Source organism: Manacus candei, unplaced genomic scaffold (genome assembly GCF_025592945.1).
Source record: "Manacus candei isolate 608988 ecotype Guabito, Panama unplaced genomic scaffold, ASM2559294v1 h1tg000007l, whole genome shotgun sequence".
Lineage (NCBI taxonomy): Eukaryota > Metazoa > Chordata > Aves > Passeriformes > Pipridae > Manacus > Manacus candei.
In genome coordinates this window covers 6,632,089-6,657,548 of record NW_026138055.1, presented here as the reverse complement: position 1 = coordinate 6,657,548, position 25,460 = coordinate 6,632,089, and the positions used below count along the sequence as shown (strand labels likewise).

Here is a 25,460-nt window from a genome sequence, read left to right as displayed (position 1 = left end):
ACATTGAGTTCCCCTTTCCACAGGAATCTTATCTTAGCCTGAATAGTCAAATCTGCCACTGTTGAGCCTGTTACTATATTGTACAGGTAAACATCTAAGAAAGGCACACATGTTTTTTAAGCTGTAATTCAATATTCTCAGATATGTCATCTACAGGAAAAATTTTTATATTTTGAATTTTTGCTCTGGTTTTGGGTTCTTTCCCCCTCAAATAAAATAAAAAAATAAAAAAGGGTTTTTCACAGATCACAAAGATTAATAATAGCTGAGTAATTTTTTATATCTTTCATTCCTCAATTTTTACTTAATTTGTTTACTTAGATAATTTTTTAAAATGATGAATACCATTGTCTGCAATTCTAATTTGAGTCGATGAGACTTCTGTGGTACAATCCCCTTTCCTGCCTATACATGTGATGGTCATTTTACTTTATTAATGATTTATTGCTAGTTCACTATGTATTTAGAGTGGAGGCTATGTGCTGTTTTTACACTTTTCATAAAATATAGAAACATACTTTAATATATATAAAGGTTTCCATATATTAAGTTATTGCTTCAGTTCTTCTCAAATCTGTCTTTCCCTTGACCTTTTAACTCCTCCTTCTGCTTTTTTCCAGGCGTTTATGGACAGGTGCAAATTTATAGTGCTTATCCTAAGATGCCTTGGACATATCTGGGAACTAACATTGCCCCTGGCAATGAAAGGTGGTATTTTGCCCAAATATGCTTTCAAATATTAAGTTTTGGCTCATGTTATTATGACTTGTGTTAATGTTCCTATGAGTTGTACTATTCTTTTGCTTTGTGATGGGCTCTGTTTAAACTATGTCTAAATAGAAAAAGAAAAACTATATTGCTTCTTGCAAGAAAATTGTGCCATGGTGGGTAGGTTGAAACTAGATGATCTTTAAGGTCCTTCCAACACAGATTAAGTTTAATTCTAAAGAAATCAAAATTCTAGAGATGAATGAAGCTGAAATTTCCTTTCTTCCTTCCTTCCTCCCTCCCTCCCTCTTCCTTTCTATTTCTTTTTTATAAGAAGATTTATTCTAAAGTGACTAATATCTTGAGGATTATTATGTTAATTTTGTTTTGAGACCTACATTAAAATCTCATCTCTGAATTAAGCAAAACTGAGATATGAACACTGATCTTCAGCATAGATCAATCCTTTACCAACTGGTTTCTGGACGAACATCTTAATTTCTCCTCTTAGAGTCAATGTTTTTTTGTATATTTAATTAATGTTAATTGGCTGAAAGAATGTAAAGCTGCCTGTATAGCCTGCAGAGCAAGGTTTCTGTCTGGGCTCAGAGCCTCCCAAGGTATAGAATAATTTTCACTTACCCTTGGAAAAATAGCTTTGAAATGCTACTTTCTCTGTCTCCTGATGCTGCCCATCCATAAACTTCCACAGCCCTTGCTGCAGACTCATCTTCATCATCACTTACCTGTGATTTCAGTGTGAAGGCTTGGCCAAAATTATCACCTAGGGTAGGTTAAGTGGAGTTGCCACAGATACTTATTTAGTGAATAGTTGAGAACTTGTCTGCAGAAGGATCTCTCCTGTACATACACTGACCACTGGGTGGGGTGGCACCTGTGAAGTTCTCCCTGAAGCTCTCACTCCTGATCCCCTGTTGCCAAAAATTGTTATTCCCTTCTGCTGTATTTCTTCCAAGTGCTTCATTTTAAACTGAGAGATGGATATTCAAAAAAAAAAAAAAAAAAAGAAAATCTATCAGTCAGGCCTTACAAAGGTTTGTTGAAAGAGTTCTCATCTGGGTAGCAGTGAAACATCAGCACTTAGGGAAGGAATTATTTGGAAAATGATTGTAGAGTTAGGCAGTGGAAGCATACAGAGCTCACCGGTAGGATTCATGTGTTGTTAGCACTCACTCAGTTGTGTGTTTAGTGTAGATTAATTGCTTAGGATTGCTGTATAGCTGATGTATTGCTGACTCTGATTCAAACCATACAATGTTAGAATCACCCTCTGGAAATTCTTCTTTTTCCCTGACTAAGATGAGAGTTCAGAGTAAGCAGATTCTTGACTGAAGTCTGCCAGTTAAACACTGAAACGGATCCAGGCTGGACTTGGGCTGCTGCCCAGAGGTTTTATATGAAATATCATGAGCTGCTAAGATACAAGTGTTTGGAGTTCATTCATACACTCCAAATAGAGCACAAAGAGTTGTTTCAATTCTTGAAGTAAAGGAAATAAAGCTATTTATCATTAAAAGCCTACTGATAGCCAGCTAAGAATTAATGTGGTTACATACAGGAAATAGGCAAGTCAGTGCTAGAATATGAAAGCTGAAAGAAAATGAAGGCTAGAGGAAGTGGCTTTTTATTGAAGAAGAGAGAGAAGCTGCTATATATATATTTCCAGCATGAATCAGCACTTGAGTTAGGGAAGGATTTATGCTTTCAAAAAGAAGAAGGAAAAAAAAAGAAAACTTTTTTACTGAAATGAGTATTTCAATAGATTTAAATCTTAGATTTCTTTTTTCTTACAAGAACCATACGTCTCTTACAAACCATATTTTCTCTTGCTTACCGCTTATTAAACTTCTTTGAAATGCAAGAGTCAGAAGAGTTACACTTGGTTCCACAAGATATAAACTATTATTGGAGTGTGTGCCTGGGACCGGATTTAAGATTCAGCTTCTAGTATGGGTTGCATGTGAACTGTCAAAAATCCCAAATACATGCCACAATTATTTTTACTTTGTGTGGTTTTGCTTCCTCTTTGCCGGTGCATTTGTCCTTGAACAATACACAGTTCTCTGTCACCTCAGCACTTTCCTGCTATTTCAGAAGATATCCAGTGCTTCCTCTAAACAACAAAGGAAACCTAAATTTTGGTGGATTTCTCCTCTGAATGCTCGCAGGCACCGAAAACTGGAATTACTCACCTGGAACCTACTCATCTTTGAAAGAAGTTGTGGAAAGAGATTCTGGAAAAACTTGGCAATATCCCCTCAGGACTTTTCTTTCTCTCTGCACTTCTGTCACTCTTGGCTGCATGTGGGGCATTCTCTGAGTTCACTAAATCCTCCGAATTCAGTCAGAATTTTCCCAAAAATTACCCAAGGAGTTTAGGTCATCATCTGTCCAGCAGTCACCCTATAATGGGACAAAATGTTTATCAAACATAGATAAACACTGATCATTATTCATTTTGTTTTCACTAAGTGATTTTATTTTCTTTATGTGAGGTTAAAAATCCCCTGAACTATAAATATAACTTAGAGTATGAAGGGAGATCTTCAGTTCAAGGTTAAAACAGATAAACGTAGGTGCCTGTGCAATGTTTAAAAAGGCACTTCAGCTCCCAATAGAGCCAGTAAAGTTTTAGGTGCTGGGGCCTAGAAGATATTCAGCTACCAAGGGCAGAATTTGGGTACCTAAACAGAGATTTTGGGCCTATGTGAGATGTCTTTGGGCTCATATGAGATGCCTTCAAGTCCCCTTCATGGCTTGTACCTGTGTCTCCAGGCATGCTCCATGAACAAGTCCTATCACATCCAGCAGCTGACGTCTTAGATATCCTGGAACGTCTCAGACAGCAAGAGTAGCTCCTTAGGGAATCAAATCCTGCTCAGTGTGCCCAATTCAGAGAGTTGATTTCCTTCTACCCACTGCTGACTGCACCAACCAACTCCAGTGGAAGCTTCAATGCCAAGTGCACACACCCACACAACCCTACACATGGTTGTTGTCTAAATCCAAAGCTGACTTTCAGCTCTGTAGACCATTGGTGGCACCAAAAATGGTCTGATGTGTCTCTGAGAGGCAACTGGAGCCCTGAAATTCTGTGCTGCAACTGTACATGTTGCTATCAATGGTGTGAAATAGATGTTTCAGGATTAATTTCCTCCCACATATCTCAGACATCTGTTTTTGCAGAAAGCCCTGAAGGGGCTTTTTCCTCCAGCATAGCCTGTGGATTTTTATTTTCTGAGATCTGCCTGGGCAAAACTTGTTCATTTTTTAGGACATCTGTGAGCATAACTCTCATAATGACATTAAATTTTTATCTTGGCGTTTCAGGATTTTTGTGGAGGATGAAGTAGATTGGGGTCATGGTGGAGATATTGTGATCACCTCCTCCTCCTATGAAGCCCACCAAGCTGAATTAGTTACACTTAAAGAAGTCCATGGTCATAGTATAAGAATTCATGAACACCTTCTGCACAGGCACATTGGTAAGGAATTTTAATTTCCATTTGAATTTTCTTCTGAAACATTGACTTTCCATTTCATATCTCACCTAGGGCAATTCTACTTGCTTAAGGTTTCTTCATTTCTTTCTCCATGTGATTTTTTTTCTTACTTTTTCTTACTGAAAACATGATGTTCAAGTTTGCACAGAATAGCTGATTCTAACATTAATTTCTGTGAATGGAATTCATTGAGTGCTGAATCATCTGGGAAAACTTTCTGGTGCTTCAAGTTGAGCTGCTTAACAGAGAGAGAAAGTAAATGATATTGTAAAGGAAAAACAAATGGAGGGGTTTAGGCCTTTTGCACAGTGGTATGTCAAAAACTGAAAAATCTTTTTAAAATAAACCCATTTTTCAAATTTCAAAATAATTAGATTCATGGAGTTTCAAGTGCAAAAATTTATCAATTCCATGGCATGAAACCAATGTACTTTTAATCTAATATGTAAATAAACATAAAATCTGTATGTAGCTCTATTTCCCATGTAGACTGCATGGGGTCTATATTTACTTGGAAAAATGGATGCAGTGTTGATAATGTATTTACTTTTATTTCAGCTAATAAAGTAAATTTATTACCATCTATTTAACAAAAGGAAAAGCATTTTATTAAGAGGTCAAATTCCAGAGCTCCAAGACGGGAATTTTTCCTGTGCATAGCAGTATTTTTTCACATTGATTTTATTCAAGCTTGTAGGATCAGAAATTAGGATGATGGATAAAAAGGTTCAGAAATACCATGTTTAAAATGCCTGGTGTTTAAATGGCTGTGCCAGTAATCAAAGCTTCACTTGGAACTGAACCCTGTTCTGCAATTATCCACAGTTTTAGTCAATAGTAGCCTCCATGGCACAGTTTCTTATGACAATTGCATTTTTCAAACAAAAAATGCAGTTCAAAGGATAGCAATTCTAGACTCTATTTCCATTAGTTTATACATGGCCTTTCCTTTTTTTTTTTTTTTCCATGAAGGACAAAACCTGCTAGTCAGTCCTGTGGACAGAGAATTGTTCTTAATCTATTTTCTTAGCTAATGGAGATGTCATAAATGTATCATGAGGTGAAATTATTGCATACACATTGAGCAATTGCTAGATATAGCTAAAAAAAATAGAACTGAGGGGAGAATGATGAGCAAGGTAAATACTGGGATTCACCTGGGCAAATGGAGATACCCACAATAAATATTCACACATGAGTTAGTCACTCTCAGCTCTCTTGATAATTAAGCAGAAAAATACATAAAATACATCCTTCTCACTTGTATATCATCTACCCCTAAAGCAGGTGTATAAAATACACAACAAATTCCACTTGAGAATTGCCTATTGCTCTCCATTATGCATAAAACCAGGTTGGATAACTAAATCATATCCGCAGAGGTCTAGAGTCACCTGAGATTAATCCAAGCCAGACAGCTGCATAAACTTGTGCAAAAGTCTCATTTAGAAAGGCATTGAAAAAAGTCTTTGGAAAGACTTTTAGAAAACACACACGAGCAAGTAGTTTTTTAGCATTGGCATTATTCTGATCCTAAGGAGAATTCACAAAGATCAACTCTGCAGTGGGCTAAAGAGTAACTCCAGCACACAGAGATTTGAAAAAAATGAAGTGTGAGCCTGTTCATTGGTTTGGCACCTGCACACCGCAGGGAAAAGGTTTAGCACCTTCTTTTTCTAAAAATGATATATCTGGGTAAAATATAAGCTCACGGTGGATATTTGATGGGCAGGTGGCCTTTCTGGGTTTGTGTTGCTGCACGTAGATTGTGCTGGAGGAAAAACACACCTGAATGTCAGTGCAGATTCTGCAGAGGAGCTGTGCACGAGCTGTCAGGCTTTATGTCCCTCAAAGCTCTGGTTTATAGGTATGATAGACACTTATCACATTTTCTCTCCCGACAATCCCCAGGGCGTTCCCATGACACGGAAGACGGGAGACGCATCCCTTTGGCTGCGGAGGTTGGACTCCTAACACGGAATATACAGATCAAGTCGGATGTGCCTTGTACTGGGAGGATGATGGTGGGACATTTCACAGGCTCCAGTGGGACAGAGTTTGAAGGTAGTGGAGATTCACTTGTCCTGAGCAACCAGAGTGTCCAATTCTGCCCAAGAAAGTGCAGTGCAACAACATGTGCTCTGGAATTCTAAGCAAACAGTGACTGTCACAAAGTATGAAACTAATACTAAATAATATGATATACTAGATATCATAATATATAAAATATAATATTATATACAATACTCTCTATATTATTATATATTACATACATAATAATATAAACTAACTAATGCTAAATATAAACTAGTACTACTAATAACTCATAAATATAGAAGATATTTTAGGAGGGGTTGCTCTGTGTTTTGTTGGGTTTTACTATGACTTTGTATGTATTTATGAACAATTACCAATTAATACAACACACTGACAAAGTATCTGTTATTAGAAGTCTGAGTGCTGTTAAAATGCTTCCCCTTCTTACCAGTTCTTAGGTAGTCTTAAGCTTTTATTTCATTATGTTTAATCTCACTGCAGGTGTCCTTCAACTTTTAAATATTGAATTTTTGAACTTTGGGCCTCCTCAGCTTTCTGCCATTGAATTCAGGAATACATCCCAAGAGTCGTCGGTGGCGTCATCCAGCATTAATGGCAGCTGTGGAACTGGCATTAAAGCAGTCATGAGCAATGGGATCTTGTTGCAGGATAACATGGTGTTCAATACAGTCGGACCTGGCATTGATTTGGAAGGGAAAAATCACTCTCTCATCAGGAACCTTGTTATTCTGAGCAGGCAGCCAGCGGGTTTCTTGCACTGGGTTGCTGGAATCAAGGTGAACCTTGCCATTGGTGCCTCCCTCCGCGGCAATGCTGTGGCAGGTTCTGAAAGAATTGGCTTCCACATCAGGGGCCAAGAGTGTTCACTAGATGGAGAATATTGTAGTGAAAATGTGGCACATTCAAATCTCCACGGTGTTCATCTGTACCAGGAAGATGGATTTCAGACCTGCACTAGAATCACAGGTTTTCTATCCTATAAGAATTATGACTACGGTGTCATGTTTCACCTTGGAAGCAGCGTCATCATGGAAAACATGGTGCTGGTGGACAACACCGTGGGTCTCATGCCAGTGGTGCACTGTCTCTCTGCCAGGCAATGCCACACGGGGAGAAGATTCATAGAACTTAGAAAGTCGGTGTTTGTTGGCACGAGCTCAACTTTTGACTGCCTCAGGGACAGGATCCAACCTCAGTCAGCTGATCCAACAGCCAAGGATCGACCCCCACGCTCCCCGCTGAGAGGCCGTGTGGGGATATTGTGGCCTACATTTACCACTGTTCCCAGCCGAAGGCCAGAGAACCCTTGGCACAAAACTGGGCATTGTCCAAAAGTTCTGGGACTCATGAAGCTGAAAGGTTGGTGTTACATGTCCGCTGGCCAGACTACTCTGTCACTGTTTTTCCTTCCATTTTTCCCGTTGAAATTGCAGCCTTACACTCCCACAAATGGGCATGGTGGAGAAACTGGAGCCTCAGTGGAATTGACAACAGATTTTTACAATTTGATACAGTTTAACAGAAAATATCATTGGGTATTTTTCACTTTCTGAATCTACTGCAGTATAATTGTTGCCCAAAAAGCTGTGGCTGCCCCATCCCTGGAAGTGTTCAAGACCAGGTTGGATGGGGCTTGGAGCAATCTGGGATAGTGGAAGGTGTCCCTGCACATGGCAGGGTGTTGAATCGAGATAAGCTTTAAGGTCTCTTCCAACCCAAACCATTCTGTGATTCTATGATTCTATGATAATTATGTCCTGTGCTGATGTATATATTTTACCTTAAACATACCTGCCTTCTGTGCTGCTTTTCCAATTGATTCATCTCTGATCTACAGTTACCTCTATCTAAATAAAGACATCAAGTCTAGGAAGTGAATATCACACTTTGTATAGAATTTTCATAGAACATAATAACTACAGCTGCACAGACACAGTTGTGACCTTTATTGATATAAGGGATTGCACAAGAGGGTTGAAAGTCAGTTATGTATCCTGTATCTTCTTTTCAAGTGAATTTTTCAGTCCCCAGAGTAATATTTACATATAGCAGAAGCTACTTAGTTGGTTGCAGTGGTGGGATCTAAATACATCACTGTTTTTCATACCTTTATTCCTCACTGCTACTTATTTTTGCAAGAAAATTCATTATCATCTTTTTACTGAAGAATAAGAGAGATAGAGACAGATGTCCTCAGAGTCCCACAGAAAACTGATGGCCAAATATGGATTTTGTAGCTGCACGAAAGTTCAGTGCCAGAGCCAAGCAGGTTTCATCAGACCCAGCTCATCTTATATTAAACTCTGGCAAGTGGAAAAACCATGCAAGGCAGGTTGTCATTAAACTGGTTCTTACTAATTCAAATGAAAATTTAGTAATTGTTCTTGATTATTTTTTTCTTTGTCAGTTACTATTTTCTTTGATTTCATTTCCTATGGGTATGTTTTGGTTTGTGTCAAGATATAACTTGACTATGGAACATTCTAAAGACACATGAAGATCTACGAACAATTCTATTAGCCTGATTTAAAAATAACTTGTATAGATATGTATGGGAGCAATCTAACATAGATAACATCATAGAAAAAAACCCTTTCTTATCTCTAGTTCTGGCACCCTTTCAACCAGTTTTTCTTGCTTGATCCTCTCTTAATCCCTGGCAGAAGTCACCTTTACTGGTTTTACAAAGAGCTGCTACAGTGAAGACAGGGATGTTTGCATCATGTCCAATGCTGATCATTTAGGCATCATGCCTCTCATCACAGCTCAGACATCAAGGATGTTACATGTCAGTGAGAAGGACAAGTTCTACTTTCATCCAACAAGGTAATAGGCTTCATTCTAAACTACATTTTTCAATAGTTTGAGCATAAAAAAACCACATACAATTTTGGAACTCCGCTCATCTCTGCTGTTGTACTGCTCCTTTTTGAGAAAAATGAATGAGCTCAGACATCAGACAAACATGCAGAGAAAAACTCAAATCCAGAAAAAAGAGAAATGGAAAAAACAACCCAAAAAAACAACCCAAACTTAGTTTAAGGCAATCTTTTAAAATGTGAGGTTCATATTCCATCAAGGTGCATCTCCAGACCAATCCTCTTGGATTTCCCCTTTTCCTGACATTTGTATAGCAAAACAAGCCTCACATATCCCATTTCTTAAACCTCCATCCTGAGCATCTCTGACTTCTTGGCCTCAGGCTGCAGAAAATGTCAGGACCCCCAGCAAAAAAACCCTGAGACAGGGAATGTCCTTTTGGTCTGGGAAGCAGAGCTTGATTTGTGCCTGCAGATCACATCAGAAATGTTGATCAGCACTAGGCAGGCTGTGAGATGTCAAACGATTGCCAGAACTGCTCTTGCCCAGGGAGAATATTGTCTGTGTGTGGAGGAGTCTGGAGGAGAGAGGGGATAGCTTCCTCTGTAATCTTAAGTCACTGCTGGTTGCAGTGGTTTAAACATACCCCATCCAGTGGAAACCACATGCCTATTTATTTATTACAATCACCCAACACAATACAGAGGCTATGTCAGGAAAGCCTTGAAGTAGCAAAAAATTTCCAGTGTGGACTCCACTTGCCAGTCAAAAATAATTGGAGGTGTCCCACACTGCTATGTTTAGAGCCCCTCCAGCCTTCTGCCAGAATTTTTTACTTTATTCTATATTTTTGCTTTTTGCTCTGGGCATTAGTTTGCGTGTAGATTTCTGAGCCCTGTCCAGCTTGTCAGCTCCCATTATGTTCCACTCTTGTATCCATCCCACAATATTATGCTATTAGTGAGTTGCTGAATCCAGTGTGAGAGCTGGTGTTTTTTCAAATGTGATGAATGCACATGAATTACTGAATGCCTCTTTAGTAGTCTGCTGAACCTCTGAGGGTGATTACACCTCTCAGTGCTCCTCATGCAATATTTGCATGTATTTATTTATCCCACCTTTGCAATTGCTGAGCTTGTTCCAGGCTGTGGCTGCAATTGTTCTGCTTCAGCATCCTGAAGGGATACCTTGATGGATATGTACTGTCAAAGAGAAGGTGAGCACTGCCTTGGAGCAGGAGAGGAAATAGAAACATTGGGGAATACAGCAAATCCATTACATATTTGTCTTGTCTCACTGGTAGGCCTAACCAGCAGAAATGCTGGAGCTGCTGAGAGATGGTCAAGAACTGAACAGCTGTCAGGATCAGAGGAGCTGTGTTTGTTCTCCACCTCTTTTGAGCTGGGCTGACTGGGGGAGTTGGCCTTTTTTGTTCCTCTGCCGTTACTGAAAATCTCTGCCTATATCTCTTTGCTGCATTCAAGGTATCAGTAACTGGGTTTTCCCAACCCAAGACCAAGAAATTCTAAATTTTCTTCAAGTTTTAATGTGAATCCCTGCAGCAAGCTGAAAATGTTTCCATGGACTTTGCTAATTTACAAGGCATTGTATCTTATTGAATTCTGTCATGGGAATGAGATGTCCAGTTAACTAGTTCCTCTAAGCTGTGTTAAACCTTTAGACAAAATGCAGTTAAAGGCACTTTAGATTCTCAATATGTGATTCAGCTCACTACACTTTAGTGATCCAAAAATTAGGCGTGTAATGTAAACAAGACACTAATCTCCTTCTTGAGTCAATATAGACCCTTATTTAGGACATGATTCATTTCAGCTGTCCTATATATGTCAGGTGAGGTGAGTTACCCTCAACAAACCTCTCCTGTTGCAGGTATATCCCTGTGTGGAAACCAGTCTTTAAGGACCTACATAGAAATTTATAGGCTTTTCTGGCTGTTTCAAGCCATTAAAAATAACATTACCTTTCTTACCTATCAGTGTACAAACCTCTGAAGGCACCGTGTTCCCTGAAAAGAAATGCAAAGGCTCAAGGAAGGCCCTGTTCAAGGATTTGGATGGAAGTGTCCTGGACCTAGAACCCCCTGTTTCTGTGTTCCCAAAGTCAGAATTTGAATGGACACAGTTCTACTCACAAGCTGGTAAGTGCCTGTGCTGACTGGAGTGTTTGCAAAGTCAGGCAGACGTTTGACCCGTGAGATGTCACTTACCCCAGGCTTTCACTGAGATCTACAGCTGAGGTTGAGATGGTGCTGGTCCCAGCTTGTGTGGTCCGTCTCCAGGATGGGTGTGGTGAATTACACAGTGGAAGTCTCAGCGTGCAGCTCCGTGTCCACCAGCGCCTTCTTGCAGAATCATGTCACTGGGAATCCTCAGCCCTTTAGGGTTTAATTTGCTAGATTGATGTTAGACAGAATTTTTCCCTGTGAGGGTGGTGAAGCCTTGGCACAGGTTGCCCAAAAAGCTGTGGCTGCCCCATCCCTGGAAGTGTTCAAGACTAGGCTGGAATCTGTTTCAGTGGAAGGTGTCCCTGCACATGACAGGGGGTTTGGAATGAGATGGTCTTTAAGGTCCCTTCCAACCCAAACAATTCCATGATTCGATAATTCTACCTGGCCCTGGCAAAGTCCTCTGAGAGCACTGAGGGACATATGCCATGGAAATGCTATGTTACTGCAAAATAATACCAATAGCTGGCCCAGCCAGGGTTTCCATCCATATCCCACTGAGGAGATAATCAAGTTGAAAACCCAATCCACAAGTTTAAAGACCCCTCTCTCTGGTTTAAAAAGGCCCATTCTGCTCAGTAACCACTTTCTGAAGGTTCACACAGCAAGACTCCATTCTCATCCCGATTAAAACTCTGCTCTCTGATTCCAAATAAACTCTTTAATTACAATTAAAGTTTCCTGTACCTGCTGCTCCTGGCAGCCATTTTGCTGAAGAGGAGCATCGTTTGTGACTCCAGCAGTATGGGAGGCTGATGGAAGGGACTCTAATTAATCCTGTTTCCCTTCCCACTCTAAAACTGATTAAACATAAGAAGAACTTTAATCTTTAAATAAAATGTCTGATGTGTAAGGTTTTTCCTCCAAGGATCCCTCTCTGGCTGGCTGCTTACAGGGTTGATTTATGTGTTGTCTAGATGCAAACACTGATTTTTACTGTACCTTTTCCACCCTAATTATGAATTACATGCAAGCACTAATGCCCTAGCACTATTACCACTTAGCACCTGCATATTAATGCATACATTTGCATACAGAACCTGGATTTTATTCAGACTCCCACAATTTTTAGCACATCCTGGCACACAATCTCAGGCGTGCGAGGAATCCCCACCATTTAAAGTGCACTGACAATGCAACCTGCACTCCACAGGGTTTATCTCCTCATGTAATGGAGGCAACAGCATATGGTAAATGCCTCCTGCCTCTGAGGCTATAACAAAATTGCTGTGTTTTCTACTTGCTGCCCAAATCTAAATGGGGATATTTTTTTCCCCCCTCCCTTCACAGTCGTGTGTTAAATTCCTCTGTGTTTCTCATTCTGACCTGAGGTTCCTTTTGTCTCGAGGTTGACATTTGGAAAGGCACAGCTTTTCCAAAGAAAGGTGAATTCATGGTCGTCTTCTTCCCTTCTCTACCCCCTCCTCCTCCTTCTTGAAAGTTGCAGCACTGAGAAAAGCAGGCTCCCACACTAGACAAATTGGAGAAAAAGCTCAACTTTTCTGCTTCCACTGGTCTTCTGCCAGCAGGACCAGGGAAATGATCATCCTCCTGAGCTCAACACTGGTGAGACCACCCCTCAAGTCCTGTGTTCAGTTTTGGGCCCCTCACTACAAGACATTGAGATTCTGGAGTGTGTCCAGAGAAGGGCGACGAGCTGGGGAAGGTTCTGGAACACAAGTCCTATGAGGAGCAGGTGAGGGAGCTGGGGTTCTTCAGTCTGGAGAAAGGGAGGCTCAGGGGAAATCTTCTCACTCTCTACAACTCCCGACAGGAGGTTGTAATGAGGTGGGGGCCAGCCTCTTCTCCCAGGAAACTAGTGGTAAGTCAAGGGGAAATGGCCTTGAATTTGACCAGTGGAAGTTCAGGTTGGATATTAGGAACAATTTCTTCCCAGAAAGGGTGTTCAGGCGTTGGAACAGGTTGTCTAGGACAGTTGTGAAATCACCATCCCTGGAGCCATCCAAAAAACTCAAGTAGATGTGGCACTTAGTGGTACGGTTTAATGAGCATGATGGTGTTCGTTCAAAGGCTGGGTTTGATAATCTTGGAGGTCTTTTCCAACCTTAATGATTCTATGATTCTGTGGGGCCAGATTCCCCCTTGGTGTGACAGTGCTAAAAGGCCAGATGGTGAGTTTATAGAATCATAAAATCATAAAATGGTTTGAGTTGGAAGGGACCTTCCTGCCAAAGGGGTTGGAACTAGAAAATCTTTAAGGTCACTTCCAAACCAAACCATTCTATGATTCTATGATACAGATATATATATATATATATTCATTTTAAACTTCCAGTTTGGAGCAGCAGCTTGAAATTAGTGTCCCTCAGTCATTTCTAGGTATTCTGATCACTCAAGGGAAGCAAACCAAAACACGCAATACACTTGAGGGAGGCAAAAACCAGAAAGATATTTCGTCAGAATTAGGAATACATGAGAGCCATAACTAGGGCACAGGGGATCATTCAGAATGATATCAATGTCCCTGAATTCACATGATGTCTTTTATTGAAGATGCAATCAATATAGAATTTATGTAATATATCATTTGTATATCCCTTTTCTTTTTACTTTGTTTTCCTGTGTTCCTGATCTTTTACCTGCTGCAGCAGCTCTTTGCTCATTGAGCAGTTTTTTTTTATTGTGGCTTTCTGTAGAAGAAGAGTTGTTCATGTCAAATTGAATTTTTAGTTTTCTGGATGAACTGCAGAATCCGTAAAGAAAACAAAACAGGAGGGAACAGATCCAAGATTTTTGTTGCTATTATTATTTCTACTGAAAGAAAAAAGGACCAACAACAAAAGTGGGTTTGAGTCAAACAAAGGATAATTAGTATTTTTTGCTCTTTTTTTTCTTTTAAATATAATGCTGCAAAAGTTTGGAATTAAATGTTTTCCAACACCCTCCTTCCTAAATCATTTATGAGGAACTTTCAAAATACCATTTTTCAAATTATCCAAAACAATTTAATGAGTTTAACATGAATTTGTAATTATTTTAATCTCTTTGAGCTGCCATTTTTGGATGACAAAATGTTTTTCTCCTAAAACTCATGTCTATACTAAACCTCTTACAAAAGAGCTAGGGGCCAAGCCTGGAGCACTAAATGGTTCCACGGTACAGGAAATACCAGAATCATAAGCTATACAGCAGAATGAGCTACAAACATGAGTATATCTTGCTGAGGAATTAAGGATAAATGAACAGTTTGTGTATTCTACTGATTTTGTGTCCAGGTTAAAAATCCTACTCCACAAAGGAGAGCTGATACCACAATCATTGTGTTGTTAAAGGTTCAGACATTTGCTTGTTATCTGCAATATTTATAGGACTCTGTTATCATACTTCCTCACATCAGTAATCTGACAAGAGACATTGAAGTTCTTTGTCTTCCCTTGGTGGAAATGTAGCTGAGGACCAGAGGCTGGTAGAAAATCCATCTGTCCCCACTTCCATTGCCTCCACTGTCATCATAGAGACATGGAATAATACAATGGTTTGAGTTTGAAGGGACCTTAAAACTCATCTCATTCCGTCCCCCCTGCCAAGGGCAGAGGCACCTTCCACTAGAGTTCACTAATCTCCTCTCTAGTGTGCAAAGAGGGATTGACCCATTAAGGGCAGAAATTAGGTGAGTAATTCACAGCATCTGAGAGATGAAACCAAGCCTTTCAAGTTTTAGTCTAGAGCCTGCAGACATAACTTTTCTTCCTGCTGGCAGATACATTCTAGGCATTTTTTAAAGCAATTAGGCCTGAATAATCAAAGAATCATAGAATAGACCAGTCTGGAAGGGACCTCAAGAACTCATCTGGGTCCACACTCGTGTGGGAAAGAGAAATTATCTAACCACCCTGTCTGACTGCATCTTGAAAACCTCCACTGACGGAGACTCTGCCACATCCCTGGGGAGGTTGTTCCAACGAATCATAGTCATAGAATAGTTTGGATTGAAAGAGACCTTAAAGCCCACCCAGTTCCAACCCCCTGCCATAGGCAGGGACACCTTCCACTAGACCAGGTTGCTCAGAGGCCCATCCAGCCCGGCCTTGAACACTTCCAGGGATCAGGTGTCTACAATGCCCAGTGGTTGTTCTCACTGTAAAAGAAAAGTCATTTGCTATATTGAGGCAAGACCTTTTCTGGTGCAAATAGTACCTGTTGCCCCTTGTCTTCTCCATGTGTCTACTTGTGCAGGGAAACCCTTCATCCTCTTTGCAGCTTCCCTTTAAATACTGGAATGCTGTGATGGGGTCTACCCTGAGCCTTGTCTCCTCCAGGGAGAACAGAAGGAACTCCTTCAGCCTTTCCTCACAGGTCCTCAGACCTTTGATCATCTTTGTGGCCCTCCTTCAGGTCCTCTCCAGTTCTGATGTAGTGAGGGTTTATGAAGTTCTGGGCTCTAGGGTGTAGCTATCATGTAATTTGTTCTTCCTGTTGTTAACGTGTTCCTTGCATTCCCTGTGAATAATTGCATTTATTTTCTACTCTACACTAGTCAAACCTGACACCTCCTTGTAAGTTCTTTGGATGCAGTAGAAGGATCAGTGACTTTTAGGTCTATAATGCCTGATATCCCTGTGGGATAGACATATATTTCAGTGCTATTTACCCAGGCAGAGAAGAGAATCTGTGACTTGCCCAAGATCAGTCACTGAATTAAAGCAATTTAATGTCCCAAACCAGCCAGACTCTGAACCTAAAAGCACCCCACCCTGTTCAGGCAAGTTGAAGAGTACAGTTGCATTGACTAGAACCAACCAAAAGTGTATTTTACATACTATTTTTTGTAAAGAAAAACCTGTCTGGACTATTTTTTGGAACTTTACTGAACATTTAAATTCTGCTTGTGATTTTAAACACAAAACCCCCAATCTTTCCCCCAGTTATTCTTAAAAAAATATGAAGGAATATTTTACTTTTAAAAAGATTGACTCAGCTTTAGTGCGAATCTGTTGGTGAGAGGATTAGTGTGTTGTGGGCAGTTGAACTTTTTATCTGATCATCAGATAATGGGTTTTTCTTGTGTCCTTTTCAATCCAGAAATATCCAAAGCTGTGAAGTTGCTCAATAGTCTTGCACCTCCCTAGAGATGATCAGTACATTTTCTAGATCATAAAAGAAAAAGTATTTCATATGTAAATGCTTGTCCGAAGCAACTCACACAGATATTTAACACTTTATATCAACAACTATTACAAGAAACTATTTGAAAGGTCATGTAACATTGAAGTTAAAAGTCCTAAATGAATATGCAGAAGTCTGTTGGTTTCATCAGAAATAAGATAAAATGTCAGATTTTGGTATGAACAGTCCAAAATAACTGGGGATACGGGTCAAGGATTTTTGTACAATTTTCTTTCTTCTGGTATTTTTAATTATTGACTAAAAATCTTAAGTAATAGTTGAGGAAGTGTAGAATTTTGACACCCAGGCAGCCAGTATCAGTTAGGGCTAAAGCTGGGTGAAAATGTTGCACCATCAATATTTAATATTCTAAGGACTATGATTAGTCACATCTGCTATACATAATCATGTGTAGTAATTAAAGATGTTTGAGAAGCGAATGTAGGTTTGGTAAATTTGCAAGGAATGGAACATATGCAATATTGGCCTGAAACATTTATTGTTTTCCTCTGGAGCTTTTTTTGTTGTTGTTGTTCACAGATAGAAATTTACTTTTTCTGCAATAAATGGCCCATGTAAGACGCATTGAAAGTAGCAATATAGGACATTAAAAGAGCTGTTACTAAACTATTGTTTTATAAACCCCAAGCCTATGATCAGAAAATGCTTGTAATTCTTACTTAATTTTCCTGAAAATGTTTCCCTGGTAAAGATTTCGGCAGACCTTGATTAAGTGGAGACCAAAGTCGAGAACAAAGTTGGGAGGATTTTTTTATGCCCGTGGGAGAACTAAGTTTAAAGTAGTCCAAAGGGAAAATCTGTTATTTATTTATATTTGATATCCGTATGGTGGCTTATCAGGGATGAGGTGACTGAACCTGTTGAATTAAAGAATCAGCTGTGTTAACTGAGAGCAGCGTGGCAGAGTGAGGAACATCTCGGTGGGGGGAGAATTCACCAGTTGGGAAAGAAGAAAAGGCAAGGAGGAATGGCTTCAAACTTACAGAGGACAGGCTTAGATTATATTAGGAGGAAATTCTTCCTCGTGAGGGTGGTGAGACCCTGGCACAGGTTACCCAGAGAAGCTGTGGCTGCCCCATCCCTAGAACTGTTCAAGGCCAGGTTGGACCAGGCTTGGAGCAACTTAGTCTAGTGGAAGGTGTCCCTGGCTTTGGCAGGGGATGGAATAAGATGATCTTTAAGATCCTTCCTACCCAAACCATTCTGTGACTCTGTAATCTGGATACCTTCATGAAACTGTACCTTAGGGGACAGCTTTGTCCAGGAAAAACACTCTTCTGCATGATTTGTTTTGGTAAATCATAGAGAAATTGCACAGAGTTGGGGATCCAGCAAACTAGGTCAGCACTGAGGCTGATGTGGCCATACCATGTTTCCATTTTGAAATGCTATAAATTGTTTTCCCTCAAACTCTTCTGCATTTCAGACTCTAATAAACAGCTATTTTCCTTTTTCAGGGATGCTTTCCCCTTAATTCTGAAGCTAGGATATAAGATGGATGGCATTGTTCATTGTCCATGTGATCAACATAAAGAAATGCATATATACACACACATATATATATATACATATATGTACATGTACAATTGTATAAGCCTATCAAACTTTATCTTCTTGTTCCCATGAAGGGTATCAAATGCTTTTCTTGTGATGAATCCAAAAAAACCTTGGGCAAACCCATCCATTTTTCACGTTTATTGCTATAAATGGAATGTAGCTTTTTATGCCACCCTTTCTACTTCTTCTCTAAATTCCCCAGGTTCTTTCAAACAGGCATGCACTGGTGTTCAGCTGCATAAAATGTAAAATATGTGTACATATCTATTAGGAATGATTATCCAAATGAATTTTGGAAAAAACTGATTAGGAAGTCAGGCCCCTGACAGTGGGAGATAACCTTGCCCCTTAGGATAGCAATCCTTTTTGAAGATGTGCCAGCAAATAGTTTGTGCCTACAATTGCTATCAGAAATTCTTGGCTTCTCCTTTTAGCCTTAATCCCTGAGGATAAAAGAGCAGGTTTGTCATTTTGCAAACTCAACTCCTGTGTTCCAGAAGCTATTCAGAGAAATGTCACCATTTTAAGAGTTTGTGAAATCTCGGAGAGCCCATTTGTTTCCCCGTGAGATAAAAAAATAGCTCAGTGCCCCCAAAACACCATGTCACCTTCATTTAGGATTCTAGTTATGGATTTGATATCCACCTCTCTCCCTTTCTGTATATAAATGTTAAGTCTGAAACCCACGCATAAGCTTTTTTATCATTGACATGATGAGTCTGTTATTTCAGGATAATGGGTCTTAAATTATGATTTATGAAACATTGATGGTCCACAAAACCTGAATAACTGATGGAAAAACCACTCATGGATTTATTTAGCAGCCTGACAGTTAAAGGTGAAAAGAAGTATTAGGCATGTGGAAAACAGGAGACATGAAGAATGGCTGGAAAAGTTGGGTGCCTTGCTGTTGAGGAGAAGAGGTGGATGAGCAGTTTAGGAGCTGCCGTCAAAAATATGAAAGACTGTTGTGGATTAGAGAGAAATCAATTACTCCCAAAGTCTGTGGAATCAAAAAAAATAGGCTGAAATTTCATCAAAGTAATTTTAGGTGTTGGGAGGAAATACTGGAATAAAGACAGCTTAACATGGGTGTAGCTTGCCTGAGTGGGTTGTGGAGTCCTGATCAGAGGTAACATCCTTGGATGATCCAGATAGAGCTCATCTTTTCCTGAGTGAGGGGAGGATGGATCAGATTAATTCAAATAGCCCTTTCTGGACAAATTTTCAAAGTTCTTAAGGATGCTCAGTGGTCTGCAGGAATCTTTGAGGTCTGACAGTGATTTATGGCTCCAAAGGCCAGGGTGTTGTAGTAGGAAGGTTTGGTAATTAGGATTTTCTAAATGTTTCTGATGAAGACAAAGAGTGATTACTAGGGAGGTAATTAGTGCAGAGAGATTCTCTCCCAATCCATGTCCTTGGTCCCTCTCTCCCAATCCATGTCCTTGGTCCCTCTCATCCAATCTGCCTGTTCTTACGAAAGGCTAATGAGCTTGAAAGTTTGTGCCATGTGTAAATGTAGAGGTTAGTCCCATGGAATATAGTGTCCAGTGTCTGAGTGAGTTTACAGCACCAGGGAACCAAACCCGGCACAGGTTGCCCAGAGAAGCTGTGGCTGCCCCATCCCTGGAAGTGTCCAAGGCCAGGTTGGACAGGGCTTGGAGCAACCTGGGATAGTGGAAGGTGTCCCTGCACGTGGTAGGGGACTTGGAATGAAATGATCTTTCAAATCCCTTTTAGCACAAACCATCCCTTGATTCTATGATTCTATTCCTTATCTGGGACATCTCCTCAAAGCTCAGGAGCTCAGACATCATTCCTGTTCTCCCAAGGCATTGTTTCACTCTTATTTATCATTCTTCCTTCAGTGATGCCCACAAACCTGTCAGTCGTTGGTCTTTATTACTACCAGATACGACCTAGAAACTTTTCTCATATCTTCTGAAAGAATCAAAACATCATAGAATGCTTTGGGTTGGAAGGGAACTTAAAGATCATCTTGCTCCACCCCCTGCCACAGGCAGGGACACCTTCTACTATCCCAGGTTGCTCAGAGCTCCATCCAGCCTGGCCTTGAACACTTCCAGGGATGGGACATCCACAGCTTCTCTGGGTAACATACTCCAACGCCTCACCAGCCTCACACTAAAATATTTCTTCCTAATATCTCATCTAAGCCTTCTCTCAGTTTGAAGTCATTCCCCTTTGTCCTGTCACTCCAGGCCCTTGTAAAGAGTCCCTCTCTGTCTTTCTTGTTGCCTCCCTTCAGGTACTGGAAAGGCACAATTAGGTAACCCCAAAGCCTTCTCTTCTTCAGGCTGAACAATCCCAATTCTCTCAGCCTTTCCTCACAGAAGAGCTGCTCCATCCCTCTGATCATCTTGGTGCCTCCTCTGGACTCTCTCCAACAGGTCCATGTCCTGTCTGTGGTGGAGACCCCAGAGCTGGAGGCAGCACTGCAGATGAGGTCTCACCTGAGTGAGGCAGAGGGGCAGAACCCCCTCATTTAACCTGCTGCCCACATTGCTTTTGATGCAGCTGCTGAAGAAGCTGCTGATGTTAATAGTCAAACCAGGAAGCTTCAGGAGAAACAGAGAGAAGTGGAGAAGTGAGCTGAGATAGACCTGACAACAGCATCTTCGTGGTTCAGCCTCTCTAGGCTTGATGGCTGTTACCTTTAAGGAGTCAAGGTGGTTGTGTTTATGCAATTAAAAGAAAAAAAAAACAGAAAAGAAATGTGAATAACATCCTGCAAGCATAACTATATTACTTCCCTTAGATCTTAGAGGCATATCTATAACCCAGCCAAACTGCTGAGTGTGAGTTTGCAGGAGGAGCTTTACAGGGGAAGCACCGCATTTTGCAACAATTAATTTTGCAGAGGAAGCAGCCTGTTTAAAGATGCCTGCAGCAGTCACTAAAATATGTGTTGTTTTTCAAGGCCACCAGACACACAGTTGGCTAGGTTGGCTAATAAACAAAATAACAATGCAAAAAAAAAACCAACAAAAAACAAAAAAACAGCCTCGTGGGGTTTGCAGGAAGAAGGGATGAGAAATAAAATGAATAATGCTTACCTGCTAGGGGTGGGTGAAGTCTATAATTGTTTAGCCCCCAGCAGATCCCTGCAAGGGTTAAAACTGACAAAGATATTAGTTGGTGACTGCTAAGATTGTTGGTTTGAAGCTCTGGGCAAAACACAGACTGTTATTTACCGGACTTGGTCGATTTACTTCTTAATGCAATAATGACCTGTGAAATGAAACGTGAGCTAGACAATTGTTCCTCATTGTTTCCAGTAAAACATCCTTTCATACCCCATTAAACCACCATTAATTCCATTTGAAAGAGAAGCAGGCACAAACACCAAGGGATATCTTTCTCTTTTCCTCTTTTCCTCTCTTTGTGGGACTGATCAAGGCCTGTGGATAAAAAAGCAGCTTTTTTACCAATCTTAGAGGGTGTTGGGTGGTCTATGGGGGTTACATTTCTGAATGAATGCCACAGAGATCTACTGGAGTGGCACCCAGTGGATCACACTCCTCAGTTTTGTAGAAGAACATATCAGCAAACCCAGCAAAGACAGTCAATTTATTGGTGTGAATACATCATGTTTCTCTCTCTTTTTTGGGTTGGCTTTCTTTAAGCATGAGATTTATGTAATCATGCAGTGTATGCACTCATGTATGTGTGCATCATTTCCCACCTAGTAGTTTTAAACACATTTTCAATTTTAATCAAAAGTAGTAAATTGATGAGTCCTCAAAGATAACAGACTTACAGGTTAAAAAAAAAAAGGGGTTGTGAGCAAAAACTTTATGAGTGAAGCTCTCTGTCCCCACAACGCGGGTTATCCCTTGGTTACCAAACAATGCTCTCTGGAGAGAAACTCCAGTTTTGTGTCTCAGCAAAAGCAAAAACTTTTGCACACTGGTACATGCTGGGGAATCCAGCAACAGCTCTGTAGTAAAACACTTTGCATGAAACTGGTTTATTTTACACCTGATTCTCCTCTGCTGTGGCATTAAAAGACATGTAGTTGTGGCACTGAGGGACATAGTTTAGTGGGACTTGGCACAGTTAGATTTACAGTTGATGGTCTTAGAGGTCTTTTCCAATGCCAAACCTCCACAACCTTCCCAAAGAGTGTCCAAACTCTCTCCTTGCTGCCTTTTAGCCTTGCCTTAAACCCAGACCATGGCATTTAATCAGTTCTTTGGCAGGTGTTTACCTACAAGGAGTTTACCATGGATAAATGGCCTTGATCCAAGAGTACCACAGTTTGACAGCCAATATTTTAACATGTTCCATCTTCTCACCTGGTTTTATATTCATCTCACCCTACTTTTATATTTTATTTCATTTAATACTCTATACTTTCATGTTATTTGCTACACTAGATGCCTTTCTCTTCCCATGATAGATTTATGCCTCAGGAAAGATTTTGTCTGAAAATTTGCTCAGAAATGGTTCAGCTGCAATGAACAAAATGAATCTTTCTTTTGGTGCGTGTTAGAAAACAAATCTCTACACTCTAAAACCTGTGGGCTTGTAAAGGTTGCAGGTTGGCAGATAAACAGCTCTGTGGCTAGTGAAATGTTTTCTATCCATAGTCCTTGTGAAAAAATATGTCCAGGACTATCTATGAAAATAAACTGCAGAGAGCCATTACTTTCTGATGTGCTGTGAAAGATCTAAGCTTTGTCTGTGGCTTGTGAAAATTTCAGTTCCTGCTCTGCTGTGTTGTTTGAAGCAGAGACATCAAATGCTTTCCTGAGTATTTGGAGCCTTAAATCCCATATTCCAGCTCCCTTGCGTTGCATCTGCTAATTAACAAAAGAATTCTGGGCACTTCATGACTCTTGTTGCCCAAGGCCTTGTTGTCCCTAGGAGGCAAACTGTGTTGTGTCCTAATGTTACAGACTGGGTGACTCAGGAGCCAAAGGATTACAAAAAGGCATCTGTGGTGGAATGGAGAAGAGACCTCAAAGTTTAACCAGTAACACATATGGCATCAACTGGGGACAAGCTGGTTGTTTTTTGATTAACCAGCCTTTTTATTAAGGCACTTAGCATGGTTTAGTTTGTGTAGGATTGAATTTTTTTTTTTGCTTTTATGCCTGTATGTGTCTCAATGACTATTTATAGGATCAAGTCTCATTGGCAAAAAAAAAAAATAAAAATAAATGGACTGTTGTGGAAGGATTGAATTGCAACTCAGAAAAGAGATGGAGAATGAGAAGTGCAAAATCCCTTGTCATGCATATGAAGAGCAACGACCTGGGAAAATAAGTATCTTTTTTTTTTTCCTTTCCCACTAATTCTTCCTACACAGCACGAGTGATTCAGAGTGAATCATGATGGTGTGTTTGTGTGTATCAAACATGTGTGTTTATACACACACACAGACACTGGAGCAGTTCATCATTTCTTCCCTCTTATCTTCCAAATATTAGCATTTAATGAAATACACATTTCCTTCATTTATTTTGAACCTGCTCCAAGGCCAACAAATACCAGAACCTCAAATGTTATGACAGGATAGATTCTTTATTGGTTTGTTTTCTTTTCATTCTTTCTGTTTTCACTGTGATTTTTAATTTTTTTTTTTTTTTTAAAGATTATAGACCCTTATGTTCCAACTCAAGGAGCCTGGCTTCCAACTGAGGTACACAAATATGTCCAAAAAAATGTCCCTGAGACCCATCCAATGCAGACAGCTGTGCAGCAAACAGGAAATTGTGGAAGTCAGGTTCATCAGAGACACAGGATTTCCTCTGTGGATGTTTCAGATAAAGCATCTTTAATTTTACCATGCTGGATCAGTGCTGTAAAAAGAGCCATGAGAAAAGTTGGGGAATTATCGCCTTGTGGTTTTGAGGCAGGGATGTGAAAGCAGAACTGAAAGACAGGTTCTTATGGGGACCACCACACCTTGGCCATGTTGACATGACCTCTTCCAAGCAAACTCTCACTTGTCTGTCAGTGGTCTGGGCTGGCATGATATGAGCCAGCTCTGAAGCAGGAGCTGTGTCACGGGGACAAAGAAGGGCAGGACTGCTTGGGATGGATATTGGAACAGGCTCCCCAGGAAAGTGGTGGCAGCACCAAGCCTGACAGAGCACAAGAAGCATTTGGACGATACTCTCGGGCACATGGTATGATTTTTGGGAGCTGTCCTGGGCAGGGCTAAGGGTTGGACTCAATAATCCTGGTGAGTCCCTTCCAGCTCAGCATATTCTGTGATTCTGTGATGGGGACACTTCCATACCAATGTGGTTACACTTGAAGTTGGGCACGGTCCTAGACTGAGCTGTGTCAGCACGATCTCAGGTCTATCTCTCTAGGGCAGTGTAAGTGCCATCCTAGTTTAGAACATGATGTCCCAGAGGTTTCACTGCTGGCACACCTGCACCACAGGAGCCGATGGGTTCAGCCACCGGGATGAGAGGAGCGATTTATGGTGAGACTGACCAGAAAACACAGGCTGCTGCTGTAGAACAACCCAGCAAATCTGAATTCATTAGGGAACTCTGCTAAAACCTTCTCCTGTGACTTCGAAGAACCGAAGAATCATAGAAAGAATTGTAAAAAGATCTGGGTTGGAAGGGACCTTGAAGACCACCTCATTCCAACCCCCACGCCACGGTCAGGGACACCTTCCATTATCCCAGGTTGCTCCAAGCTCTGTCCAGCCTGGTCTTGGACAGTTCCAGGGATGGGGCATCCACAGTTTCTCTGTGAAATCTGTGCCAGGGCCTCACCATATCCTGTGAAATGAGGTTAATTCTTTTTTTTGCCCTTCACATATTAGCTTGTGATGACTCTTGACATTTCAGTGTCAGGACTAGAGAAGTGTCTGTGTAGCATCTGGTATGGTGTGATTCAAACTAGTTTGAGGTTCCTATGAAATGTTGGGGAAAATGACATACTGGTAATTACCAGTGTTCATGTGGCATTACTAAAACAGGCAAGCACTTAGATGTCTGTCTGTGTGCCCTTAGCTTGTCTTGCTCTCCTCTTCTTGCTTTTAGGTTTTGACAGTCCTTCGTTTCATGATCACAGTAACAAGCAAGCGATTTTGACTCATTTGGTCCAAAATGTGATACCACATGTTTATATAAAAGAGATCTGCCTTAAAGAGAAGGCTCCAGGGACACCTTATTATAGCCTTTCAGTACTTAAAGGGGGCTTATAAGAAAGATGAGGACAGACTTCTTAGCAGGTCCTGTTGCAATAGGACAAGGGGTTATGGTTTAAATAAGAAGAGGCTTGATTTACAGAATCAGAGATTCACAGAACATGCTGAGTTGGAAGGGGCCCACCAGGATCATCGAGTGCAACCCTTAGCCCTGCACATGACCATCCCCAGGAGTCACATCATGTGCCCCAGAGTATTA

General features: G+C 40.6%; 1 protein-coding gene across 9 annotated transcripts in view; it reads left to right on the top strand.

Annotated features, from left to right (window-relative positions):
• The window catches only part of PKHD1 (PKHD1 ciliary IPT domain containing fibrocystin/polyductin), a 260,769-nt gene that overhangs the window by 175,819 nt on the left and 59,490 nt on the right, over window positions 1-25,460 (top strand). For 3 of the 9 annotated variants that reach the window (XM_051812579.1, XM_051812572.1, XM_051812594.1), the window contains 6 exons: window positions 621-708; window positions 4,060-4,214; window positions 6,144-6,296; window positions 6,771-7,649; window positions 8,954-9,116; window positions 11,108-11,268. In XM_051812579.1, the coding sequence (XP_051668539.1) occupies window positions 621-708; window positions 4,060-4,214; window positions 6,144-6,296; window positions 6,771-7,649; window positions 8,954-9,116; window positions 11,108-11,268 (1,599 nt within the window). Of the gene's footprint in view, window positions 1-620; window positions 709-4,059; window positions 4,215-6,143; window positions 6,297-6,770; window positions 7,650-8,953; window positions 9,117-11,107; window positions 11,269-12,796; window positions 13,400-23,208; window positions 24,830-25,460 lie in introns of those variants that run through there. The other 6 variants (XR_007908532.1, XR_007908562.1, XM_051812603.1 and 3 more) reach the window with 5 other exon arrangements.